The sequence below is a fragment of the Thalia democratica genome, chromosome 1, assembly GCF_965202585.1.
Source record: "Thalia democratica chromosome 1, ktThaDemo2.hap1.1, whole genome shotgun sequence".
Lineage (NCBI taxonomy): Eukaryota > Metazoa > Chordata > Thaliacea > Salpida > Salpidae > Thalia > Thalia democratica.
The window spans coordinates 51,881,236-51,906,715 of record NC_139165.1 but is presented as its reverse complement, the minus strand read 5'-3'; the positions used below and the strand labels follow the sequence as shown (position 1 = coordinate 51,906,715).

General features: G+C 25.5%; 2 protein-coding genes across 5 annotated transcripts in view; one reads left to right on the top strand and one right to left on the bottom strand.

Annotated features, from left to right (window-relative positions):
- Positions 1 to 4,514, top strand: part of LOC145829415 (uncharacterized) — an 11,367-nt gene extending 6,853 nt beyond the window's left edge. For 3 of the 4 annotated variants that reach the window (XM_082937396.1, XM_082937471.1, XM_082937234.1), the window contains 2 exons: positions 1,894 to 2,031; positions 3,939 to 4,514. In XM_082937396.1, the coding sequence (XP_082793522.1) occupies positions 1,894 to 2,012 (119 nt within the window). In that variant the 3' untranslated portion in view covers positions 2,013 to 2,031; positions 3,939 to 4,514. The remainder of the gene's footprint in view (positions 1 to 1,893; positions 2,032 to 3,938) is intronic. The other variant, XM_082937316.1, reaches the window with a different exon arrangement.
- On the bottom strand, positions 3,929 to 25,480 carry LOC145837403 (uncharacterized). Its single transcript, XM_082945115.1, has 20 exons — positions 25,466 to 25,480; positions 22,781 to 23,021; positions 22,336 to 22,423; positions 21,455 to 21,560; positions 21,073 to 21,210; positions 20,801 to 20,878; positions 20,505 to 20,620; positions 20,002 to 20,122; positions 19,704 to 19,833; positions 19,563 to 19,640; positions 17,971 to 18,098; positions 17,374 to 17,595; positions 10,634 to 10,734; positions 10,328 to 10,442; positions 10,147 to 10,227; positions 9,709 to 9,907; positions 9,207 to 9,295; positions 6,843 to 7,062; positions 4,605 to 4,693; positions 3,929 to 4,281 (listed from the first exon to the last, which is right to left on the bottom strand). Exons 1-20 carry the CDS (start codon positions 25,478 to 25,480, stop codon positions 4,102 to 4,104), a joined length of 2,535 nt encoding a protein of 844 aa, XP_082801241.1. The 3' UTR covers positions 3,929 to 4,101.

The following is a 25,480-nucleotide window of genomic DNA, read 5'->3' as shown; positions in this document are numbered from 1 at the left end:
TCGGCTGCAAAAGCCATCAAAGTTTTGTGTATACAATCCACCAACTAGAAGTGCATTTGACTCATCAGCATAATTTTGGTGACTTTGATAAAATTTTTTACGGGACTTTATCCAGCATTGTTTACAGGCAGAACACTCAATATACTTCATATTTTTACTAATCCAAATAAATTTATCAATTATAATATTACATATGCTACAATTTATTTAACCACTTGGTTTTTGTGTGGTTTTCTTTAAGGCTGTGTTTACATTTGGTGTATAAAATCCACCAACTAGAAGTGCATTTGACTCATCGGTATAATTTTGGTGACTTTGATAAACTTTTTTACAGGACTTTATCCAGCATTGTTTACAGGCAGAACACTCAATATACCTCATATTCTTACTGCTCCAAACAAATTTATCAGTTAACTTATTACATATGCCACAAGTTATTTTACCACTTGGTTTTTGTGTGGTTTTCTTTGAGGATTTGTATGAGAAAACTGAGGCTGTAACAGCGGGTTTTGACATTGCATCACGTGCCATCTCTTTTCCTTCAATAAAACCGGCTGTCTCATTTACATTTTTCTCATCTAGATTTTCCCATCCTAACACCTCTTTACGGATATCCTCATCAGCTAAACCTGTTACCATGACATCTTTTAGGATTATGTCTGTAAAATCTATCATTTGATTACAGCCATCCTTTGGGCATTTACATGTGTACGAGCATGTACTGGCTTTTCCCTTTAAACGTGCAGCAAATGACCTAGTGTTTTCAGTTAAATCCTGTCTTGCACTAAGGAAGTCTGATCGTCATACAACAACTGAAACAGGAATAACTGCAAGTTGCTTGATCATCCTTAAAAGCTCTTGCTCACTTGAATTTACTACATCTTCATGTCCCTTCAGAATAGCATCGCCTAAATCTTCCTCACAGCACTGGTACAGTTGACGGCGTTTTTCTATCTCTGTCATCTCCATGCTATCTTTAAAAATAGTCCACTTTTGTACAAATATGTTCCAACCCTCTTCATTGCAGTCTGTCCCTATTCGAGGATGGTCCATCTTTGGAGGCTTTGGTTTTGAAGAATCTGCATTAATGTGAACATTGTTGTGGATGATGAGCAAAGAAGCAACTACAGAAGCATCGACGTCTGGTGTTTCATATGTGCAACTCTCAAGAGGGCATTTAACCACAGGCATTGTTGATTCAATTCAGCTAGACTTTATCATAAGAAAATATATCTTTCTTGCTACAGTTTATTCACAAACTAATTACAAGAATGATAAAGTCTGTAATACAAAACATAATTAAAGCTAGGTAAATACTTATACATAAACAAGTTTTCCATAACTTTTTTACTATAGTAAACACTTTTTAAACTACAGATGTTTATCAGAAAACATAAGTATGTTTTTAATATACAAACTTTTAAGGCTTGAGTTTAAATATAATACAAATGAGCAGACAAATTAAAATTTTATAATAAAGTATACAGAAGCAAAACAATAACTCTTGTAATACATAAGCTTAATATAGGACATTTCTACAAAACTACATTATTTTCTCATAAATTTACTAAAGAATAAGTTTTTAAAAGTACAATCAAAAAAAAAAGTAACATTTTATAAGTGTGTCTAATAAAATATAATGTCAGTACTTTTATAAAACAAGTAATTTAATTTTGTTTTGCATTTTCACTTCAATATTTAACAAGTAAGTCGTAAAATTTCTACTTATTAAAAATTAAAAAAAAAACAATAAATATCTTCTAACATGAAATACAATGACAGTATTTTAAACTGAATATTAAAAATTTCTCCATTTTTAATAAGAGATCATTTTTACGTAAAACGTATTTTAAGTATTTTAAATAATAATCTAACTCTAGCAAAATTTTAAAGATCAAGAAAGAAAACCCAAAATTAAACATCAGCCAAGCATGTTCAAAATTACAAAATTTAGCTTTAGTTCAACAGCTTCTAGTACAAATGATGAATCACAAAAAGATAACATGAAATAAAAAGCTGTGTTGTATAAAGGTTTTTTTTGAGTTTTTTATGTTCGTTATAAACTGAACCGCAAGACCGATTGTCGTCGACCGTAAACAAAAGTTCATGCGACATTCTGCGGCCTGATATTGTCTTCATTGATCTCATCAGGCAGGCATAGTTACGACGAATAGTTTTGTCAGTCAAAGCAAACTTAAGTAATTTTTTTCGCACTGAACAAGGTAGGTTGTGGGTTTCAAAGTTTTTTAGGTTTGGAGGACGTTTTTGTTAGGATAAGTAGTCATTCCGTGTTCCATAACCTATTTATCTAAAAAATTTAAAAGCTTAGGTTATTAAGTTGTTTTAAATTTAAAAAATAATAATAATTTGTTATACAGCTATCAAATGAAATATTTCTTATTTTTACATATCAGTGATAACGAAATAAGGCGATATATACTAAAGATCTAAACAAGCAAAGTCAGTCGGAAAATCTAAACAACTGTTTGTATACGCAAGTAGTTTTAGTCAAGTATTTTTTACAAATAAACTTTTAAAGGAAGAAAGTAAACTCTTTATAGAAAAATGTAATAAAAAACATTTTATATGGTATTTCTACTTATACTTTTTTTTTATGTAAAATTAATTTTCCTTTATGCAAAACCAATAAGTTTTAGGCAAAAAGATTTAAACTTAATGATGTTATAAATACTTTTAACTAACAATATTTTTTTTGTATTACCTGTGTTTTCAAAAATTTTATTTTTAATTGATACTTAAATTTTTTTTTAAGTACTTTTATAGTTTTTATAATACTTTTCAAAAGGTTAAAAATATCATAGGTCATTTTGTTATGTTGAAATTTTTCAACAGACTCTTTTAAGTAGCAAAAAATTGTATTGAAACTCTTTTGAATAGTTATATAAAAATAAATATTAACTACATTTTAAGTACTTTTAAAAAATTTATTTACACCATAGTGTTGTAAAAACAACACTTTGAAAATTACCAACAATGTTTATAATCTGTTTTAAAGAAATAGTAAAATAGGGTAATAGTAAGGAACGTTTTTAGAAATATTCAGAAGAACTATTAGTTTTCCGTAATAGACATTTGTTGTACTTTTATTTTAATAAAAAAAAATCCGTTTTGTTTAAACTTTAAAAGTACAATATTCTAAATAAAGTTACGAAATACTTGTTGATTCAAGGTAAGTTATCAAAACGAACAACTGTTTCTGCTGAAGGAATTTATTTTACAAAAGTTTTTGTACCATTATTTTTTATTTTTGTTTGAAATCTTTGAAAGTTGAGTTATTTTTAGTAAATGAAAGGAAATTGTAAAAACTGTTTTTATAGATTTTAAATTGAAAAACAAGCTTGTTATACATTAAATGCCAAACTTTTGTTTTATGCAGCAACTTTAAACTAAAAGCAATGAAAAAAAATAGAAATTTTGTAAAAAAAATCTAATTACCATCAACATATTTTCAACATTCGTTCATTTCACAACATTTTTATTCTTTTATGGTGTGAAAACAACTACCAAAAATTATCTACAAGTTACTGAATTTTATTATTTAGTTTAGTATTTTTGAAGTTAACTTGGTGAGAAACTTTTATAAACATAAAATATAACTCACAAATTTCTAAGAGTATTTTTCAACAGTTGTATCACCTTTTTTAATTCTAATAGCTTAACACTGAGTCGGTTTTAAGCTAAGAGTTAAAAGATCACTATCTACATTTTTATGAAGTTTATTTCAGTAAAAGTTAAGAGAGAATTGAAAAATATCAAAACAATATTTTAAAAATTAAACAAAAACAGTTGATTTACTACGTTTATTTAAACTTATAATAAATTTAAATATTTTAATTAATACTTTTTTTGTATATACTTTTACTATATCTTAAACTAAACGGTAAAAAGCATAATGATCACAGTTGAGTTATTCACAGTCATAGGAAAATTGAAAAGTAAAAAAAAAACGACTAAAACAGCCGGATTGCAAATTGGCGTCAGCGAAAAAATTAAAAAAAAAAAAAAGGTAGTATGATAAACTACTCGACGAGTAAGAATACGAAAATATTTAAAGAAAATTAGAGATCCAAAATAACAAGGTCAAGATGCATTTTTCCTAATTATGCCGTTTCTATGTTCCTGCAGTCTAATAGTCAGTTCTTGTTTTTCTTTCGCCCATTCTCTGGCATTTTTCACCATCTGTTGCTCGAGAGTGGACGCCCGGTTCTCTGCCCTTTCAAGTTTTGCTTGCAAACTGCTTTTTTCTGTGTCTACGTTTTCCTGTTAAGACATTGTAAACTGTAGTAATTATTTAACATAAGACACTTCTGTTATAAAATAAATACTAAAATGTTATAGAGGTATCTATTGCTTATTAAAAAATTCAAAATAAAGAAAACAAAAATGAGCCTGAAATAATTTTCAAGTTTATTAAAAGTCTATTTATTATTAAATTTTTTTTATTTGTTTTTGCATAACTTTTTAACGTGAGGTTACACACTAACGAACAAACTTTTAAGAAACCAGATTAAAAACTTACGTTTGTTTAAAGCGTTTATTAAAATTATTTTGTATGAAACTGATTTTTAAGTATAAAAACTAACTTTAATTCTTTGCAAGTCAAGATGAAGTCGATTGTTCTGTTTAGTAAGCGATGCTAGTATATCCTCGTTTGCTGGTTCATTTTTTTTCGCTGCAAAATATTTTTCATTACATTTGTTTAATAAAAGTAACTATTTTTTGTTTTTAAATGTTTTTTCTATTTAGCAGGGTATGATGGTTTTTAACAATATGTGTTAAGTGTTTTTATTTCAAAGATTCCGGATACTATCGCTACGTTCTATAAGTTTTTAGAATTTCAATTAATAATCATTTAAACTCATTTATACGAAAAAAATAAGCTTAATAAACAAAATTGCTAAGAAGAAACCTTTTATAATAAACATAAACAATTTTCTTAGATCGTGACACTTCATTGAAATAATAGAAAAATTATGAAATAAGTATGTAGACACATAGTAAGAAATTTTTGAATTTCTAGAAATAAACAAATGATTAATTTGATTTAATGTTCATTAACAGTTTTAAAAAAAGTGCATTAAAGTTGAAATAAAGCTTTTTTTTTAGTCTGAAAAACTACTGTTTTTCTTTTTGAAGTTGAATAAAGAAACAAAACTATTTATCTAAAACTGAAAGACTAGAATAGAATGATGACAAATAAGACAATATATTATCAAAAAATAAAAATTAAGCAGATAAAAATAGAGTTTTACGTAAAAATCGTTTAACAATTAAAAAGATACCAATGAATGCTTAATAAAAACAAGTAAAGTACAATAGTAATTTTATATTCTACTAATGACAATCAAGCAACTAAAAAATCAAATTAAATTACTCTCCTTTTAATAGTTTTACTTTAGAAAATAGAGTTCACTAGATAAATATATATGTAAAATTTTTCAACTGTCCTTTATCTGATAATCCAAGAATGAAACGCAGATTTTTTTAAATTTCGGTTTTATTTTTTATATATGGCCACTTTGAAGACATACTAGAAGCTTATTTTTTAATTATTCAGCAAAAGTTCGAAGATCTCTTTAATTTTGATAAACGATGGTAAAAAACGAATGAGCTTACACTAAGGTAGTCCAAATACATAAAATAAACAGTTTAATGAAAAAATAACTCAACTTATTCGAAAAGGTACTTAACAAGGAAAATGTATGCGTATAAGAAAAACCATAAAAACTTTAAATTACAAAGTTCTATAACTAAGTATTGGTGCAACACATTTTAATGAATAAAATTATTAGCTAATGCCCATTTAAAGGATGACTAGGTGATGAATTCTAATTGTATAGAAATATAAATGAAGTACATAAACTTTAGTGATACAGATGAAAACGTCAGATTTGTCATTAAAATTTTATACAAACGTACCACTAAAAAATTACTAAATAAGCTCTTAATATACGTTACTATTTGTTGTATTTATTCTAGTTTTATTTAAAAGATTGTTTTTAATATAAAAACTACTTTGAAAAGTAAGTAAACTTTGAAAGTCCTTGATAGCTTTATGAATTTCTAAAAAAGTCGTCTGTTATTCGATTAAGTAGAATAAACGAATAATTAATTATTTACTTTAAACCATTGAAACCCAACATAAATAAATTAACTGTTTACGTATGCTGTTTATATTTAAATTATTTCTTTCAACATTCAAAGCCTAGTTAAATACGTTATAAGTACAAATTATAAGACTACAAAAAGTCTTTTTCTATTTTATTGAACACTTATCTGCTTTATACAGGGTTGCCACTGGTTTTTAAGAAACTTTTTCCGGGTTTTCCAAATTTCTTCCAGGTTTTATAGAGTACAAGTTTTAAGGTCTATTTTTAGTTTAAAATTAAGAACAAGTTAAAAACTGTGTTAAATAGTATAACAACATTGAAAAGATACTCTAAAGCTATTTTAAATGTGTTTTTTAATTAAAAAATTGATGATGACAGTCTTTTTTTATCTATATGATAGATTTTTTGTGTGAAATCAAAAGTTTACTACTTAACATGTTAAGTTAAGAAATGTTTAAAATTCCAGCGTTTTTAGTGGTTTTTTAAAGTTCCAGGTTTTTCTAGGTTTTTATCCAAAACTTTCAAATTCCAGGTGTTTTTTAGTTTTTCCAGGATTCCAAGTTTTTTGGCAACCCTCTTTATAAAAACTTTGTTGTATGGTTTTAAATAATACATAAAATAAAACCTCTAAGTTGTTTTTGTTCACATTTCTGTTATCAACAAAATTAACATCAAGAGCATTGAGATAAATAGAATAATATGACAACTAACCGTCATCTTCCGCCTTTTTAGTTGCAAGCTTTTCTTGTTTTTCTTTCAATTGATACTTTTTCATGACATTTTCCATCTTTTGTATTACTTTTTCCTGCTTAAGCACGGTTTCTTCCAGCTTGTGCATTTTCTCAACCTTTTTTTGCAGATGTTCAATTTTATCGATCATCTGCATTCTGGTCAATTCATTTTTCAGATAGTCGGTTTCCCTGTCATTTGCCTGAATAAAAAAGTATGTATATAAAACTAAGAAACTTAAGACTACGTTGGTTAATTATAACTCGGTTTTAAGTTGTTCACAAATTTATATCATTGTGTTTTTTTTATAACTTTTAGTTAAAACTGAAATGCTTTGATTTTGTTTTACAATAATTAAAAAAAGTTGCACATTATTTTTTTTTATTCAATTAACATATTTTTCTCTTAGTTAAATATGTTAACACAGTTCGACGGATAAACATTTGTTAATTAAATATTTTTTTAGTATTTATCAATTTACAAAAGATTTGTCTAGTTTGTGTCTTATAGTATACAGCTAGTAATGACTTTTTGTTAAAGAATAAACTGATAAAAACACACAACAAATAAATATAAATTTGTTGATATTTTTTTACACTTAATGATTAAGTACACTTTAATCGTAGAACTATCTAATTAATTTCAAACTTGGAAACTTTGTATACTAAGACATCAAAGTAAATAGTAGTGTAAATACAAGATAAAACAAATCTTAACAAATTGTTATAACAGTTGAAACCTACTTTACTTACATATGTATCTATCTACACTTGTTTGCTTGCAAGTTGCTTTTAAAATACTAACAAAAATACTTTAAATTAGATTTATGGTTTCTTACTGTACTGTAAGTTTGTCATTAGATCCGAATATAGTTCATAAAAAGAATACATGTTCATAAAAAGAATACATCAGCTTTATATAAAAAAGCTGTCGCCGTAAATGTTAAAATTAAATGATTATTTATCTGGCCAGTCCATTTTAGTGTGCTTGGGGCTTTAGGTTTTTATCTTTGTTTTTAGTCAATGCATTTAGATTTTTCATGATTGATCGTTCGACATCAAAGCATAAATAAGTATAATTTTGTGGTTAAAAAGTTTGCTTTTTATGTTAGTATATGAATTTATATATTTATTTATTATACTGAAACATGTTTTCACTTTTTTTTTAAACAATGAACTTTTTGTGTTATTTTTAATTTTGATTTATTTCGTTATGTGTCTTTCTGTTTAAGTGGCCTTGGTTTTGATGCCTAGGTCCATCATATGGACAATAAACTTGAAAAAAAAAAAAATAATATTTACTCATTTGTTTTATGTTATAAAACAAGTTTCGAATCTTAACATCTGTACGTCATTTTCGTTCTGAATTCTATGAATGTTTTGTATAAATAACACTTTTTCTATTCTCGTTTACATACTTTAAGGGAAAACTTGAAACCTTTTTTGAAATATTCACATTTACACCTATAATCGAGTTTCATTTAATACCTTCTAGTTATAAATTTATAAAAACGTTTTTCCGTAGCTAATGGTATAACTTTAAGTTATATATTCTACTATTTGGTACCAATTTTAATCAAACAGTTTTATATTGAGTTTATTAAATTTTGTTTACAATTGTAGTTATAAAAAACTTTCAGTCAGAAGATATAAAAATATTAAACTTACAAAAGAATTCGTAGACGAAGAAGTTTCTGACATTTTTGTAAAAACAATACGAGTTAGTTAATTATAAGTGTAAAGTTATTTCTAGCATCTATTTGTTTGACATATAAGTTTTTTTTTTATTACGACACAAACATACAATTAACACCACATGAAAATTTCCTCACTTAATAATTGTATTTGGATTTTTTTTTATAATCTACATTAAACTATAACGAAATCTTTATTAAAAACAGCGCGGCAAAAGGCGGCCCGTACTTTTCAGCTAAAAAATAAACTAGCTTTTCGAAAAACTATGAAATTAAGTATTTTTGCGACCAAAACTTTCAATAAGATTATGGTATTTATTTGATAAATATTATGTACTTCTGCTTAATTATTGCGTAGTTTGTCACAGTTTTTGGTTAAAATTGTACTTTTGCATGATTGCTACAATGATAATTATTAATAACTGAGCCACGCGGAAGACTTTTATCTATATATTGCGGCCTCCAAGCATCTTTTTCTGGTAAAATTAGCTCGATTTTTATAAAAGGCTATAGGCCACTAACTAATATTGAAGAAGCGATGAAAAAAGGTTTAACTACTTTTTGTTATAAATTCCTTTTCGGTTTAACAAAAATCTTAGAAGTACGTCTAAAAGTCCCAAAAAAACAAGAGTTTATCTAAATATGATTTTTACCTTTATCACTTGGTTTTGTAAATGCTGCACTTTAGCCTTGTATCTATGAATGTCAACGGAGTCTTTCATCAGTTTTTGATTTATTTGATCTGTATTTTTTTATAACCTTATACTATTTAATTAAAAAAAATATCTATCTATGGATTCTACTTTTAGTTTATCCCTTAGAGTCAACCTTAAATATATCTATATCAACAATATCAAAATAATTTAAGATCAGGTATAATATTCTGTATATAATATCTGCAGCAAGTTTATACAGTTTAGTTTATGTTTCGATTTACTTATTTTATTAACTAAAGTAACTAAAATTAAATGAAAGTACTGTGCAGTTTTAAGAAGTTTAAGAATAATCTCAAATTTATAACTTATAATCGAAATTTATGTACAGTTCAACTTAAACAAAGCAATTACTTACAATAAAGTATCTAGGCTTATTAATAATTTCTGAAAAATAGGTTGTTTAAAGTTAAATACATACTAAAATGAAATTAATACACACCTATTTCAAGAGGATGGTATTCATCAGAGTCGATTAGTTCTGGGATTATTTGTTTACTTGTCTGCCCGTTTGGGACTACACCATTGTTGGTCCTATATGTGATATATCCAGTATCTAAAGGAACTTCCTGATTGGAGACATTTATTGGTAAGTTGTTGATGTTGTCGGCTTGTGATTGTTTCAATGCGTTGCTGTTTGTCTGTTTGTTGAATAATACTGTTTTGCATTCAAAAGAACCGTAATTTTTTGTTAACTTTCACTATAAAAGTTCCTTTAAGCTGAGTATTTGAGTTATTTAAAATTTACAAACTAAAAAAAAAACTTACTACGATTTAGTTTTAAGTTTTTTATATTAAAAGTCAATAAAGTTATGTGTACCAAAAACGTTTTCACTGCATAACAAATAAAAAAACTATACTTAATTCTTTTGAAGCTTACCTTTAAAGTCAGATTTTCTTGACGTAAATTAACTATGTCATGAGACATTCTCTTTACAGCATCTTTGTATCGATCCAACTCCTGATTTTTTTTTGAAATTAGTTAAATAATAAAAAGCTTCTAACTATTAAAAAATCTAAAAAGAAAGTTTCAAACACTGTAATATAGTGTTGCTTTAAACCTTTTCTCTGTGGCTTAAAATGTCCTCAGCGTTATTCATTTTGTTATCAGGACTTCCGTTTTGTTTGTTCTTTTTTGTGCTTACATCAGTTTTTTCTTTAAGTGGAATTGTAGAACTAACAAAATTTAGTGTTAAGATTTTGATTTAAGCTCTTACTATACTTTAAACATATGTTGTTGGTGACTTTAATAAAAACATTTACCATTACCGTTATAATAAACTACGTTTAATTATTTTTTTGACTTTTTGTAAATGTTGTTATACGTTAAGGAATATTAAAATATTTTAAATATAAATTTTTTTTACTTTGTCGGTACGTTGTACAAAGTAAGATTTCTTGACAACTTGTACTCGGGTAGTATGCTCCTTATTGCATCATCTGGTGGGTATTCGTCTTCTTTAACAAGCTGGTTGAAAAAACAGTTTTAAATAACTCAAACACTTTTGTTTGCTATCTTTAAATATTAAGCAAGGACCTCATACTTAGCAACTTTATTTCTATAGCAAGATATATTTTTATTTTTATATTAAATAAAAAACTTCTGATCAACGGCGTTTTACTTCATGCACACAATGGGCCTTAATCGCGTTTAACTGGTAATAGAGAATGAAAATATTAGATTTTTATGTAGCCCTAAACTATTTTTATCAAATTTTTTAAACTAAATTTTAAAAGTACCGAATAAAACAAAAGTTATTAAACTTTAAGTAGTAGCTCGCTGAAATAGTTTTACTTTATGGTTTTAAATATATAAAATAAAATTAAGTATTTGAAATAGAAGTTCGATAAAGTACAAAAAAAAACAATTGAATATTATTGGAGAATGTTTATATAATTTTATTTTAATCTACTAAATTTAAGGGTTTCAAAAATATACACATATATATTTTAGCTATGCTTAGTATATTTGAATATTTACTAGAGTAACGATAAAAATTAGTTAAGAAAGTACATACTGTTTTTTTTTATGCCAAAAAAGCTGAAACATTTAGAACAAAATTCAAGTATAACTTAAAAAAAAAGCTTTAAAATGCCTTTTTAAACTACAAAAATTTAACACAATACTTTTATATGAAAAATTAATTTAATATTTTTTTCTATGACAGTTGGTTTTCTTATTTTTAAGATATAACAGTCTGATTTTAGCAAAGTCCCTTCAAACCAGCTTGCGCAAACTGGTATAACTGGTGGACTCATTTTTTTATTTGGTTTAAAATTCTAAAGGCGCCAGAATCTTATCTTTCTTACTACAAAGTTTCAAACAAAAGTTCTTGTTTTTTTTTTCCTATTTCATGTTGCGTGCCCACTAAATCCATTAATTAACCTTATACTTAATTTTCTCTTATCATAAAACATTCAGTAAGTTTAGGTTTCCCTATATAGGCATTAAGCTAAGAAAGTGTTTTAAGCCAAGTATATCCGCAAACATTGTTAGTAGCAATTGAGTTTTTTTTTTACTAAAAACTTGGTGTTCCAAAAGTTTTTAAGGATAGTTAAAATTTTAAAAGGATCTATCTACCATAGTATTTAAACAATAAAAAAAGTAAAACCGTTGGTATTTAAAAACTTGCAAACAAACTAAACATTTAGCTTTTGAAAACAGCTAAATAGAAAAAAAACTTTATGCTAATTTAATTCTTTTATTAAAACTAACTTAAACTTGACCAAGGTATATTATTTAAATAATTAAGACTTTAGAAACATGAATACATTAACAAAAACTTTGAATTACATCTTTATAAAACAACTTGCTCTAACCTTTGCAGACTCTGGTCTATAATAAGACACAGCCATTACAAAATGTAGTTTTATCCCTGAAAAACAACAAACACCTATTGAAAATAAAAAAGCATATCAAGTGCCCATTGTTACTTTGTTAAGATTTTCAGATACAATGTTAGAAAGTTTGTGTTACACATAAATGAATGTTTAGTTAGCAAAGCTTTATTTCTACAACCAAAAAATAATAATTTGTATAAAAAAGCCTCTGAAATTTAAGCTGTATTTCCTTATAAAAATATTCAAGTCATAAAATTTTTAAAAATAGTTTAAATGCATAAAATACTGTACTAAAAACAAAATAGTCTAGTTATTTTCAGACTAATGAAAAAAATCTCGCTGTACTATAACTTGCGACAATACTTTAAACAAAATAAAACATAAGCTGTAAAATAATATACCAATGAATTTTTCAAATGTTTGCATTAAGTCCGAAGAGAATGAATGTAGAAAAAAGTTAAACAAATAGGATATTTGTCGGATAAAAACAATGTTTGAACATATGACCGCTCCTTTAGTCGTCATAGCGAACAAAAACACCTTTTATTACAATTCCCACAAATGTCAATCAAGATATTTGTGAAAAAACAAGAAATAATTTTACAATATTTTATAAAACATAAGCTATAATTTCAAGTTTACATAATTTTGGTAAATAAAGACTGAGTTTTAATCTTTAAGACAGGGGTCGGCAAACTGCGGCCCGCGGGCCAATTGCGGCCCGCGAAGGGTAGATCTGCGGCCCGCGAGCACGTTATTTTTTTGAATGGAATGCGGCCCGCGAAAGAAAATTTTGTGGCCCGCGAGCATGTAAAAGTGGCCCGCTGAGCAAAAATATATTTCAAGTAAAATTTTTTTCGGTAATTCGATTTAATTTGTTTAGTTTGGTTTTAAGTCTCTGTAAAAACATTTAAAAATAATTAGAAGAAGTTTCTACTTTAATTTAAAAATGTGAAAAAGACAGATTAGCATTCTAACAGGATATTTTTCTGAGTTTCATAATAACATATATTTTACAACAGCAAGTAATTATCTGAAAAAAGAGTGCTATTAAGATAAAAAGAAGGCTAAAAAGTTAGTTTTATTATACCTATTTATCAAATAAACTAAATGCAAATGTTTTCCATTTTGTACAAAAGCAATGCACAGTAATTAACTAAAATGTCATTTCTTTATAGCTTAGATATTCTTTCCAATATTTTTTATACCTAAGTTTCTTCTATATATTTTATATTTGTAAATGTTATGTTTTAGTGTAAAAACATTTAAAATAACATAGTAATAAAAAAAAAAGGTTTATTTAAGTTTTGTTTTGACACATTTTAATTTTTTAGAAGTTTTCTTTGCACTTGAACTAATTTATATGCACACCAACTTAAAAAAATGCTCATATTTTAAACCACTTTTTATGAAATACTTTATTTAGTTTAAGTTTAGTTTATATTGAAGTTGTTTTAACAATAAATTTTTAAAGAGCTTCACAATTTAGGAGCCATCTAAAACTAATCAATTAAAAAATCATTATCTAAAACTATATAAAATGTTTGTCCGTTGCAACTTATTAGTTTGTTTACTTTTACTTGTGATCATCGCACTAGCGTGAAACAATTGTTAAGTAATAAACTTTTTAACAATTTAACTTTTGTCATAATTGTAAGTTTAGTTTATGCATAATTTTCTAAGTTTGTTTTTTCTACATGTAATATCTAAATTTGTACAGATACAATTAAAACAATATATATAACATAAACTAATATAGTTTTTGTTAGGTATGCATTTTCATTTTTCAAACATTGATTTTGTCAAACTAAGTTAACTTTTATGTTTTGCATATAAATACACACATTTGCTGTTTTTTGGAGCTACCTATTTAATATAAACTAGACTTAGGGATAGTTTATAAACATTGACACACACTCAGACTATCTTTATTTGAAGACTTCAAATCTCAGGCCAACTAAGTCATTTTATAAGTTTTTTGCTAGAATTGTTTTTGTAAACAAAAATATCAGGAATGTTTTTGTTAATTCAGGCTGGCTTTTTTGCTTAAAAGAGTGGCAAATTAAACTTATGATGTAAGTTTTGCTCAACCCAAAGTGTTAGTTTCAGTTATAATATATGTTATAATATATCAAGTTCAAGCTTTGAACTTGAAAATTATGCTAAAAATTTTTGAAAAAAACTTGAATTTGAGAATTTTTGAAAATGCCTGGAGTTTCAAACAATTTTTACATGTAAAGTAGTGACATTTCGATTTGACACAAAAAATTTAGCAAATAAACATTTCTTTATTAAAAAATATACTAAAGTAGCTTAACAGTGTTTTTTAATATTGATATACTTTATAAGACACTTTTTAAACTTTAATTAAATTTTTTACTAAAAATAAAAGAAGGAATTGTACTTCTAAATTTTCAGTACCATTGGTGCATTGCACCTTTACTTGTAAAATTTCACCGATTGTTGTGCTTCGTGTTTGAACTAAACCAAGAAATTATACTAAAGTGTCAAAGTTTAAAAAACATCTCTAATAAAAATTTTCAGATGAGCAATAGTTTTTCTATTAGTGCTCTCATCTTAACATGTTGATTAAAGTCATAATTTGATTTATGCGACTTTATAACCTTAATGCATTTCCTATATAAGACTTTTTGTTGTCATTGAAGAAATAAACAAAAGTTTTTCATTACTGCCAACAAAAATTTTTAAAAAAAGTTTTCAATTATAAACGGTATCTCATTATTAATAATAAATTTTGCTACTTTATAACTTGCCTTAACAACTTTTTTCTGATAATTCTGTAGTTACTGAAGATAATCACGTGCTTTGTTGGAACTGACTTTGGTGATTTGTTTTTTTATCGTTTCTCGCAATAACTCCTAACTAACGTTTTTTTTTGTTGCTCGTCTTTTATTTTATAACTAATATTTTAAAATTCTTATTGCAGATAAAGAATTGCTGTAATGCTTAATAAAAAAGAGGTTTTTCTCTTCGCTAATGACTCAATTAAGTTTTATACTTTTGTTAAAAATGTTTAAGAAAGTTAATTGTCCATTCCAGCTGACTTATATTTTTTTGGCATGTAATTTGTTTAGTGTTAATAAGTTTCGTTATTTCTTTATGTTGTGAACTTTGTTTTAACTAGGTTGCTACACAAACAGGCTATTTTAAAAGCTTGAAAACTCAGATGTGTGTGAAACTTATATTTCAAACACTTAAAATAAATCTTAGAACTCCCAGAATAGTTTTTATGACTGTAGTTTAGTTTACTAATTGTAGTTTTTTCTTGTTTTTTTACACTTTGTGTACATTTTAATGATGATAATATTTTAACTAGGTACTTGAGCTTGATTTACAACGATTTACTAGCTTTTTAAACTTTTAATGAACTTAGGCTGGTTTGATACAACTCAGACATTTTTGCTTTTTAAGTGACAACCATGTAAAAGACTAGTTACTAATGAGATTTTTTATTTAAGTATTCGAGAATTTATTATGTTAAAGAATTTTTTCTAGCTTTCTATAATACAAACAGGTATTAATTTTATTAAATTAATTAATTAATAAATTTTTTAATGAATGTAAACTATTTAACACGCAAAGACTTTTTTTTGAAGTTAATATTCTTAGAAATATGAAAAAAGGGGTTAATAATATAAAAAATATATAAAAGTAACTAATAAATTGTCTTTCAAGTTTGGTTTTTATAGAGAGTTAAATTGTATGTAAAATTACAAAAGTATTAAATTTAACTTAGTTAGTGCTTATGAAAGTACATAGTTTATTAACACTTAAGTATACTAGTCAATGTAAATTTTATTCCAATTTTAATTAATTTAATTTAAATAGTCATTCTATGTATAGCTAAAAGTTATTTAAAATGATAAGGTGAATAAAAGTAAAACTTTTCTCTAGTGTGACTAAAACTAAAACCAAAAGATTGTTCAAATGTCACTAAAACTAAAACTGCGGCCCGCGAGGACTTTGTAAACTTGAAATTTGGCCCGCGACCACCAACTGCCTGCCGACCCCTGCTTTAAGACATATTTTATACACAAGTTAATTATCTTATAAAAGAAATAATTATGTACATTATATGTACCCATTATAAGCAAACAAAATTTAAAACTTATGTTGAATTATTTTTTTTTTAGTCGAAGTTTTCTAAACTGAAAATAAAAGAATTTAAGAAAAGTTGAAAGTTGTATCTCAGCAATAATTATTTAAATTAATTAGATTAATATACAAGTAATATTTTAGAAACTTCTTTTTGTTTGGATAATATTTTACTTTAATTACTATTTAAATATTTCAAAGTTTTGTCAGAAAATGGATACACCTGATAAATAAATAAAGCTATATTACCAAACGTTGAACTATTTATTGAGAATACATTTTTAATTTTTCAAAACTTACCAACGAATTAATCTATTTACATTAAATTATTGATATTTTTCTTATGTGTAAATGAAACTTTAAGAAAATTTTAGAAACATAATCGTAGTAGATAATTATCATTATTTGTATATATCATATGTTTAATTAAAGTTTTATTGAAATATTATTTGGCATGTATGAAATTATTTTAAGTATTAGTTAGAAAAAAATAAATGTTAAAAACAGTAATACTAGAAAGTGTACTACTAGAAGATTTTTAAGTAAAACAAAATCAATAAATACCTTAAAAATAGTATTTACATTTAGTTAGTAAAAAATCCTGAACATTAAAATAATTTAAAAGTAAAATGATAAACTTTGAAATGCTTTCACTACATATGTATTCGAAATTATTTTAGCTTTTTATATTACTTTTTATTTTTTTAAATCTTAAGAACGATCAAACAAGAAATTTTAAGTCAAAGGTTTATAACATAACGTAAAGTCAGAAGCCATATAATCTTATATTTATTTGATTATATTTTATTTAATTAAAATCAGTTTGTTTAAAACTGTAAAATAGATTTTGGACTTCTTTAAATATAACAAGACTTTAAATATTTTTGTTCAACATTTTAGTTTATATTAACTTTTATTTTTAACAAAATGAAAAAAAAAATTATGAATTCAAAATTATACTTAATTATCTTTTTTTTTGTCATTTAAACTTTTGTAAAACATTTAATATTTTTCTTTGAAGTCTCAATTCCATAAGCATCATAAATATTTTAAGTTTTTATTTTATGCACTTTTAGCTTTAGTTTCGAGCAACTATTTGAAACAATGACGAGTTTCATAAAATTTGCAAAAGTAAAAAAGATCAACTAACAAGTTTAGGTTTGTCAGGGTTAGGTGTAACAACTGAAAGACCTCCAAACGTTGACAGTCCGCCTATACTTTCAGGGGGTGTTTGGGGCAGTTGAAAATATTCATCAGCGACTTGCTTGGGCGTTGGGGTAAAAGACACCAGTGTCGGGTTTACATCCGGTATCAAGTCGTCTAATACTGGTAAAGATTCAACGTTACTTGTTGTTACCATGGTATCGGGTCTCTATCAAAACAGTTCGGGTTGTTTAAATTAATCATACTTAAAAAATGTTGGTTGCATATTTCAGTTTTGTTTTGAGCTTGTACAACTGAAATCTTTATCTCATTAAGTTTCAAGCATTTTAAACCTAAGTCTGAGTAATTAACTTAAATTTCGTTAAAACTTTTTGAGTAGCACATTACTTTTTGAACTCTAATTAGTTGATAAAAGTTTACAATAGTAATAATATTTATTTTAAAAGTGAAGTTTGTTATTTTTAGAAAAAAGTTCTAGTCGAAACTAATAACAACATTTAAAATACTAAACAAACAAAATTTGATGTTACCAAACTAACTAATGCTTCTAATTAAGTGTAATAAGATTAATGTAACGTCTTACCTCAGTATTAATAAGTCTTAATATCAGTCTTATCATAGGATCAGTTCCTACTTGCGTTTTAAAATCAGATTGTTGAATAAGGAGGTTGTCCAGTCTAACTCCTAATAATCCCTCATTTGATGTTAAAACTGGTATTTATTTCAGATGTTAGAATTTAAATTTTAAGTTATTTAAAACAAAAGAGTACATTTAAAAATATTATTGCCATTTAGTAAAAATTCATAAAAAAAAAACTTTTTAATTGAATTTTATAAAAGATAAGCGAACAAAAAATTAAGTAAAGAACATAACGCTTTTAGCTTTTTGAAACAAAACAACAACTTGTTCTTTTTAACATCTTAAATTATTATCTTATGTTAATATCTGTATCTACTGAAGTAGCATCTATACCTACAAAACTTAAAATAAAACCTTCTTGAAGTTTTTTTTGTTTTTAAACTTCTTGAGAAAATGATAGTATATTTGTTTATAAAAATATTTACTTAAGATATAATTAATCAATTTATACGAAGCTGCGGTTTAGTTTAAGAAAAAAACTAAGTTGTTATTTGGTTTTTAATATTTTTCAAAAAATATTTACTTTTTCCAACCCTAATCACTAACGAAATACTTTTATGCTTGTTTGTCTAAAAAATTCCTTTTTATTCTTAGATAACACAAAAAAGAAAAATAAGATTTTTTGTTGAAACTATTTTTTCAATCTTTAATTTGTTTACATAATGTTACAACATTAGTTGACCTGATTTTTAAGCTTTAAATCTAAACGGAATGTACACATCTGTACCTCTTAATTTTAGAATAGCTATAAGAGTTTGAAACTTATCAAAAGACGTTTAAAAACTCTAAAACAAAATATTTGTTTAAAATATGACAGGATCTTTTTATCATAGTTTTACTAAAAAAAAATAACTTTTATGCAGGACTTTTTACATTGCCGCTGATTATCTTCATTTAATTTAGCAATTAAGTAGCTTTTAACAGAAAAAACGTTAATTTTCAAGAAAAAACTACCTGACTGAAAAAAGTTAAAAAAAGTGACTGAAAAAAGTTAAAAATAAAAACAAATGGTAAACTTATAAACTTAAATTGAGTTTTTTTTGATTAGCTTATTCATTTTGTAGTATTTTAACACTTAGACTGTTATAAAATTTATTATCTATTTGTTATAAAATTTATAACAGTCGTTGTTTTTTATCATTTTATACAAAAAAAACTCTATTTATTATATCGGAATGAAATAATTTTCACCTTGTTTAAATTTGTAACTTGTATTTAATAAACAGTTTTAAATGTTACTAAAAGTTTGAATGCTTATAATAGTACTATATGAAATGCTATTAAATGTAATGTTAGTACACAACGCATAACGAAATATATTTATAGGAAGAAGTGTAACCATATTGTTCAGATAATCAATTCATTTTAATAAACAAACAAAATATAAAAATCGTTAGATTAGAAATAAACTAAAACAATTATTTTAAAAAATATAAAGAGAAACTTGAAAACTTAGGTTCTATAAAACAATTAGTCACTTAAAGCAAATCAACCAAATCAACTACTTTAATAAATTATGTTCTTTATAGTTTTACCTTGCAAAGTGTCTTCATCTAAGTGTATGACGGAAAATCCAACTGGACACTTTACAGACCATGAAATGTGATTAATCACTGTTTAAATAATAGTTTTATTTATATGTGTATCGAAAATTGAGCTTTTATTTTAATACAAACTGTTTGATGCATTGTAATATTCGATGACAAGTGCCGCGTGGTGGGAGAACATGGTTGCTGCATCCCAATCACTGAACAAGTAAGTGTAGTTCCAATCGGGTCGCTTACTCGCTGTAGATGGTTGCGATAGCTAAACAATAAAGACATTATAAAAAAGTTGTAAAACACTACTAACGGATACTTTTTTCTATATCAAAAATCACATGAAACTACAATAAATACTTACGAATGATCAAAAAGCTTTGGGTTATTTTAGTTTCGGATAAGCGTGTAAATTATCAGAAATTAAAAAGTAAACCTGAGGGAATCCTTGCATACTTGGCTCAGACCTCTCAAAATGATGTTTACTAGGAGAAGGGAAATATACTTTTAATGGTGTTACTCCTGCAGCAAATGGTTTGTTCGTTAACATTTCATCTCTGCATGTTTTGAAATGTTTTTTATATTAAATCTAATTTCATGTATTATTTAAAATGTAACCTTTATACAGTTTTATAAGTCTAAATAAGCTACAAATGTTTGTTTCAAACTTTTTTCATCCTCAAAAATATTTATAAAAAATTATATATTTAAAAAAGCATAAGGTTTTCATGATTATAACTTCTTTAGTGGTAAGAAATAAAACTCAATGAACTTTTTTGAACTACCTCATTAACTTAAATCAATTATTCCGTAAGTACAACTCTCTGAAAGTTTATTTGTTTAGAAATACTAACGTATAAAAATTACTTTTTATAACTTTTGACTACTGTTTGTAACATCTATATTAAAGTAGTAGTAATGTCACAAAACAACTCCTACTTATAGTTAGTGTAATCAGGAACAATTCTAGCAACAGCAAGCAAGTTTCCAGGGGAGCCTGTAAGTTCTTGGTAAAAGTCTCTCACAGTGAGTTCCAACCCACAGTACCCGAATTCCTAGCAAAAAAAAAGAGATTTCATTAAATTTCGCGTATGCTTAAAAACTAAGTAGAAATAGGGAATCATAAAACAATTAAAATCTTAATTACAGTTAATGAAATCACATGTCTAAACATTTTCTAGATAATTTTATTAAGTAAATATTTAAAGGTTGCTTATAGTTAACGCAAACTGTACTTTTAGTCTGTTGAGATGACTTAGCTTACGTTGTATTGTAACATACAATCGAATACCGTGTGGAATAGCATCAGTTGGCTGTAAAAAAACATATTGTTATAAGTTTTTCTAAAATGTTTTTTTTTTCTTAATAGTTAAAATTTGCAAAATTAAATTTTTTATGTTCAATTAAGTTATTTTTCTGTATAACTAATTTTTTTTTCTAGTGTGTTCAGAATTAAGTTCTTACAGTTTATTCTTATACTAAAAGTAGGATATTTGATATAACAAACTTGCACTAATTCCAAGTGATACGTGTGAAAGGGTTCAAAGTATTTTATAGGAATTTTATATGATACTAACAATTGCTTGGTTATATCATCTGCTATTGCCAAAACAATATCGTCATTTACAATTTCTTTCTCAAGAATCTGTATTTTTAATAACTTATTACGTTTGTATTTAATTTATTCGCAGTAAACCGAATTATAAAATCCTTTAAACTGTTTATATTTTTTCATTTTCACTGATTAAAACATGTAATCAAGCATGGGTCATATAGTATCGCAAATTCAAACTAGTATATTTATAAACAATTAAAGTTAAACTTCCTTTTAAAACCAACCATTTTAAAGAAAACTAACAAAAGTGCTATTAAAAAGCCACACTTCAAACCTGCAAAGTAAACGCCTCCTCCCAACAAGGAGAGTGCGTCGGTTGAAACGTTGTGTATGTTGTACATTTTGACATTATTCCCATTCTGTCTTCGGTAGCTGTTTTTCTACATAAATAACTTTTAATGAGAATTGTTAAAATCTTAAAATTACAACACTACTTTATTTCTTAGATAAACATGTCCAACACTTAAAAGGAAATTTGAAAAGTGTTAATGACGTTATACTGTTTAATTTTTAGCTAACTACATTTTTTAAAACAATTACTTATTATTTTAGTAGCTTATAAAGATATTCTGTCTCAATTTAAATTTCTAAAGTATATTTTTTAGCATTGAAAAGTTACACACAAAAAAAAATAGTATTGATGTTACTTTTTTTTAGTTTTAGCTGATATCTTAAACAATAACTTTAAAAATTACGTTTTATCTTAAAAGTTTAAAAATGTGATGTAAACAGTTATTAAATAAATAATAATAATAAAACATATTTACAAAAACGTACTTTAATTAATTTGCCATAACAATTTTATGTTTTATTTTGTAGTTAAAACTTTAGTTCACTAACTGGTTCCTTAAATAAATAACTAAACAAATAAATAATTATGGTTAAAAAAAGTTTGTTGGTTTCTTTTCTATTAAACTATTTTTACGCAAATAAAAGAAGAATTACTACTTTTTGTTTAAATTTTTATGTTTTTACCAACTTTGAGATAGTTTAATACCTCTTAATTAAAATTAAACTTTCACATTGAAAAAAACGTTATTCAATTATTTTTATTAAAGTTACTGACAGTTTATAAACTTTGTTTAATCCGACTTGAATACTTTAAATACTTATTGTGTTAACACACTAGTATAGTCAAAGAAAAAAAAAACAAACAATATAGCAAATGGTGTCGGGTCGGTACCATCATTGCAAGACGGAAGAGAAGTGGCACCATGGAAACAGACAAAAATGTCTTCGTACCCTGTTGTTATAAGCTTTACTTATTTTTTGTGCTGCTATTTTTCATTTTAGATTTAGTATATATGTTACAATACGATATTGTTACTTTATTTATAAAAAAAGAGTTTAAGAAAACTTAGATCGCATACTTAAAATTAAAATATATATATAATAAACACTTCAAAACCAAGCTTAAACAATTAGTTTAACTGATAGTTTATAGCACAACCTGTACTCTAGAAATTTTTACTAATGTCAAATACATTTAAAATGAATGTTTAAATTTTCATTCTTACAAAATACAAAAAAATTATATATGAAAACAACTTTAACTAGTTTTGTTTTTTTTAGATAAGATGGTTTTCAAAGTGTTACTTACCCGGTTTGGAAACATGACGGATAGGAATTGTTTGCAAATCAACTTTTTGTTCCTCTTTTTTTAAAGCTTTTCGTGGAGGTTTGTACTTTCCTTTCGTTTTTATTGTAACCTCTTTTCTTGGCTTTGAAAAACTGCCTGAATTTTCGTTACTTTTGTTTAATTTAGGAATTTTAGAGTCTGTATTTGCCCTGTTTTTAGGCCTATGTCTACCAGCAGGTGTGTCTATTGTTCTTTTTATTTCCTGTTTATGTACAAATAAACCACTTATTTAATACATACATATTTTCAAAATAAAGTTAGACAAACTTAACTTAAGCTTTTTCGTTTATACTATTTGTAAAAACATTATTAATAAAAAATGGGCATCGTGTCTTACTGCTAATCGTAAGACTTATTGCTAAACTGACTTGTATGTTATAAAAAAACTAATTTAAGTTTATCAATACTACCTGTCTTTTATCAAGGCTTTAGGAGTCCAGGCTAATGAGAAAGTTCAAATTTAAAGTAAGTTAGCCTTTTTTTTTGTTATGCAATTCCCATTGTTTGTTTAACCTCTAAACAAGTTTTAATCAAAAAATGTTATGAGTATTTTTATAAAATTTTAAAAAAAGTACTGTTAAATTTAAGGTTTTGATTTCTTGAATGACTTCTAAGCTTGGTATATGAATCTTTTAGCGAAATTTTTCATACAAAAATAGTATATACAGTTACACAAAGGCTATTAAACGGATATAACCTTAAGTTCACTTAATAATTTCTTAAACTATTTAAATTAGGTCTCTCAACAAAGTATTTTTATCCTCTTATTTTTAGATCGGATGTTATTACACTACTATTAATGATTAATGAATTGATATTGAGGCTCGAGTGTCTACTGGTTGAAAGACGGCAACACTTAGCTATAAAGGATGTAAACACACAAGCTCTCTCAAATTTTAATTTAAGTCATGAATTATTTAGAAAAGAAAGATAGTAGTAAAATTAAGTTTCTGCTTTACAAAAAAATACTCTGACGAAGCAGTTTGCAATATTTTTAAAAGTCTTTTGTAACATTACAAAGCATGAAGCTAAATGCTAAATGGCGAAAGATTACGTTTCAATACTGAGTCAAAGCACTGCTTCATCAAGAAGCCCTTTGTCAAGCAGAAGCTCAACAAGGTCTATCAGATCGATTGAGAGTTTTGTAAGTATGTTTAAATTTTCTAAACAACCTTTTAAAGTAATAAGCTTATATTGTTTTTTTACATGTGCGTTAAAACTTCCTAGATTCTAGTATGTGCGTTATATCATACGAAGACTAATAAGTATATAATATTTACTAGATCGCTAAAAAAGTTTCAAGTACTTAAAAGCTATTTGTTTAGTAAGCTTAAATTTTTCTTAAAGACATTTCAAATTTACATTATAAACACTTTGTTTTATATCCAGCATTTCTTTATCTTAGGTTGTTCAAGTACAAAAAAATTTTGTTTTTAAAGTTTTTGACTTTTTTCCACCACTTTATAATTAAATTTGTTAGCGGCTATAAATAGTTTTATTAAAAGTGTCGTATTTTTAAATATTTTTTTTTGTAGTTTATTAAGCAATAGATAAAATTAATAAATAATGCTTAAAAATAAGCTTAAAAATTAAGATTTTAATAATTATCAAGATTTTTTTTATTTTAATTATCTATTTACGCTTTAATTTGTAACTTACTAAATTAACTTAAAAACCTAAAACAATCTTAATTTTTTTTTTTAGATTTTTGCCAAGAATAATAGTTGCATAATTTATGACTTTATATTTTTTCAGTAATACTTTAAACTTACAACAGACTGGTTTCGAAACTAAAATTAAAAAATTTAGGTTAAAAGTGACAACAAACAAATAAGTGAAGAAGTCTTAAAAGAAATTCAAGATGATATACTATCCAAAACTAATGTTAGTTTAAACTAGTTAATACTGACAATTTTTTTAAGAAAAAACGCACACTTAATCATATAAGGTACTATCAGTTGTTTATATTTATCAATAAGAAACACAAATGGTAAGCTTTAGTTTTATAAAGTTGTTTAGCTAAATAATTTAAACTAAGCTCAATAAAGCTTAAAAACTGTTGAGTTTTTAATTTCACTTTTAAATAATTTTAAAAACTGATGTATAAAAATTATCATTCATGACTTAGAATCATAAAAATGGTTTAGTATTCTGTTCAGTTTAACAAAATATTATTAAACTTTTCAAGAAAGTATCTTATTTTTATTTTCGACCCGAAACCTTCTAACAAAATACAAAACTGTTGCAAGAGTTTCTATAAAAAGTGATATACTTAAAATCGTTATGTCTTTATTTTATTTTAGAAATGTTTTTTTTAGAGCGTTTTAAAAAATAACTAAGTCAATTAGAAACATTTAGTCTAATCTATTTGAAAAAGTATACCCATTAGCCTCGAACAGTAAAATAAATTTAAAAAAACCTCATAAGAGTTCGTTGAAGTATTTTAAATCAGAAAGTAATATATAGATACTGATAATGAAAAACAAAGGTTTTTGGTCTAATTTTCTATCAAAATTAAACGAAGAGTTGAAAAGCTTTGAAAATGATATGTTTTATCTAGCTAAACATTTAGAATAGTAAAATAATAATTCAAGAATTAAACTCTCGAAAATGAATATACCACATCAAAAACATAATAAAACCAACAGGTTTACAAATCAT

Bases quoted from the DNA above. Each gene is read 5' to 3' on its own strand.
- LOC145837403 (XM_082945115.1), bottom strand. The intron at 19,834-20,001 runs GTTTACTTTTTA...TTTATTGTTTAG, and splicing joins GTATGCAAGGATTCCCTCAG to CTATCGCAACCATCTACAGC. The intron at 4,282-4,604 runs GTTAGTTTTTAT...ATGTCTTAACAG, and splicing joins TTGACTTGCAAAGAATTAAA to GAAAACGTAGACACAGAAAA.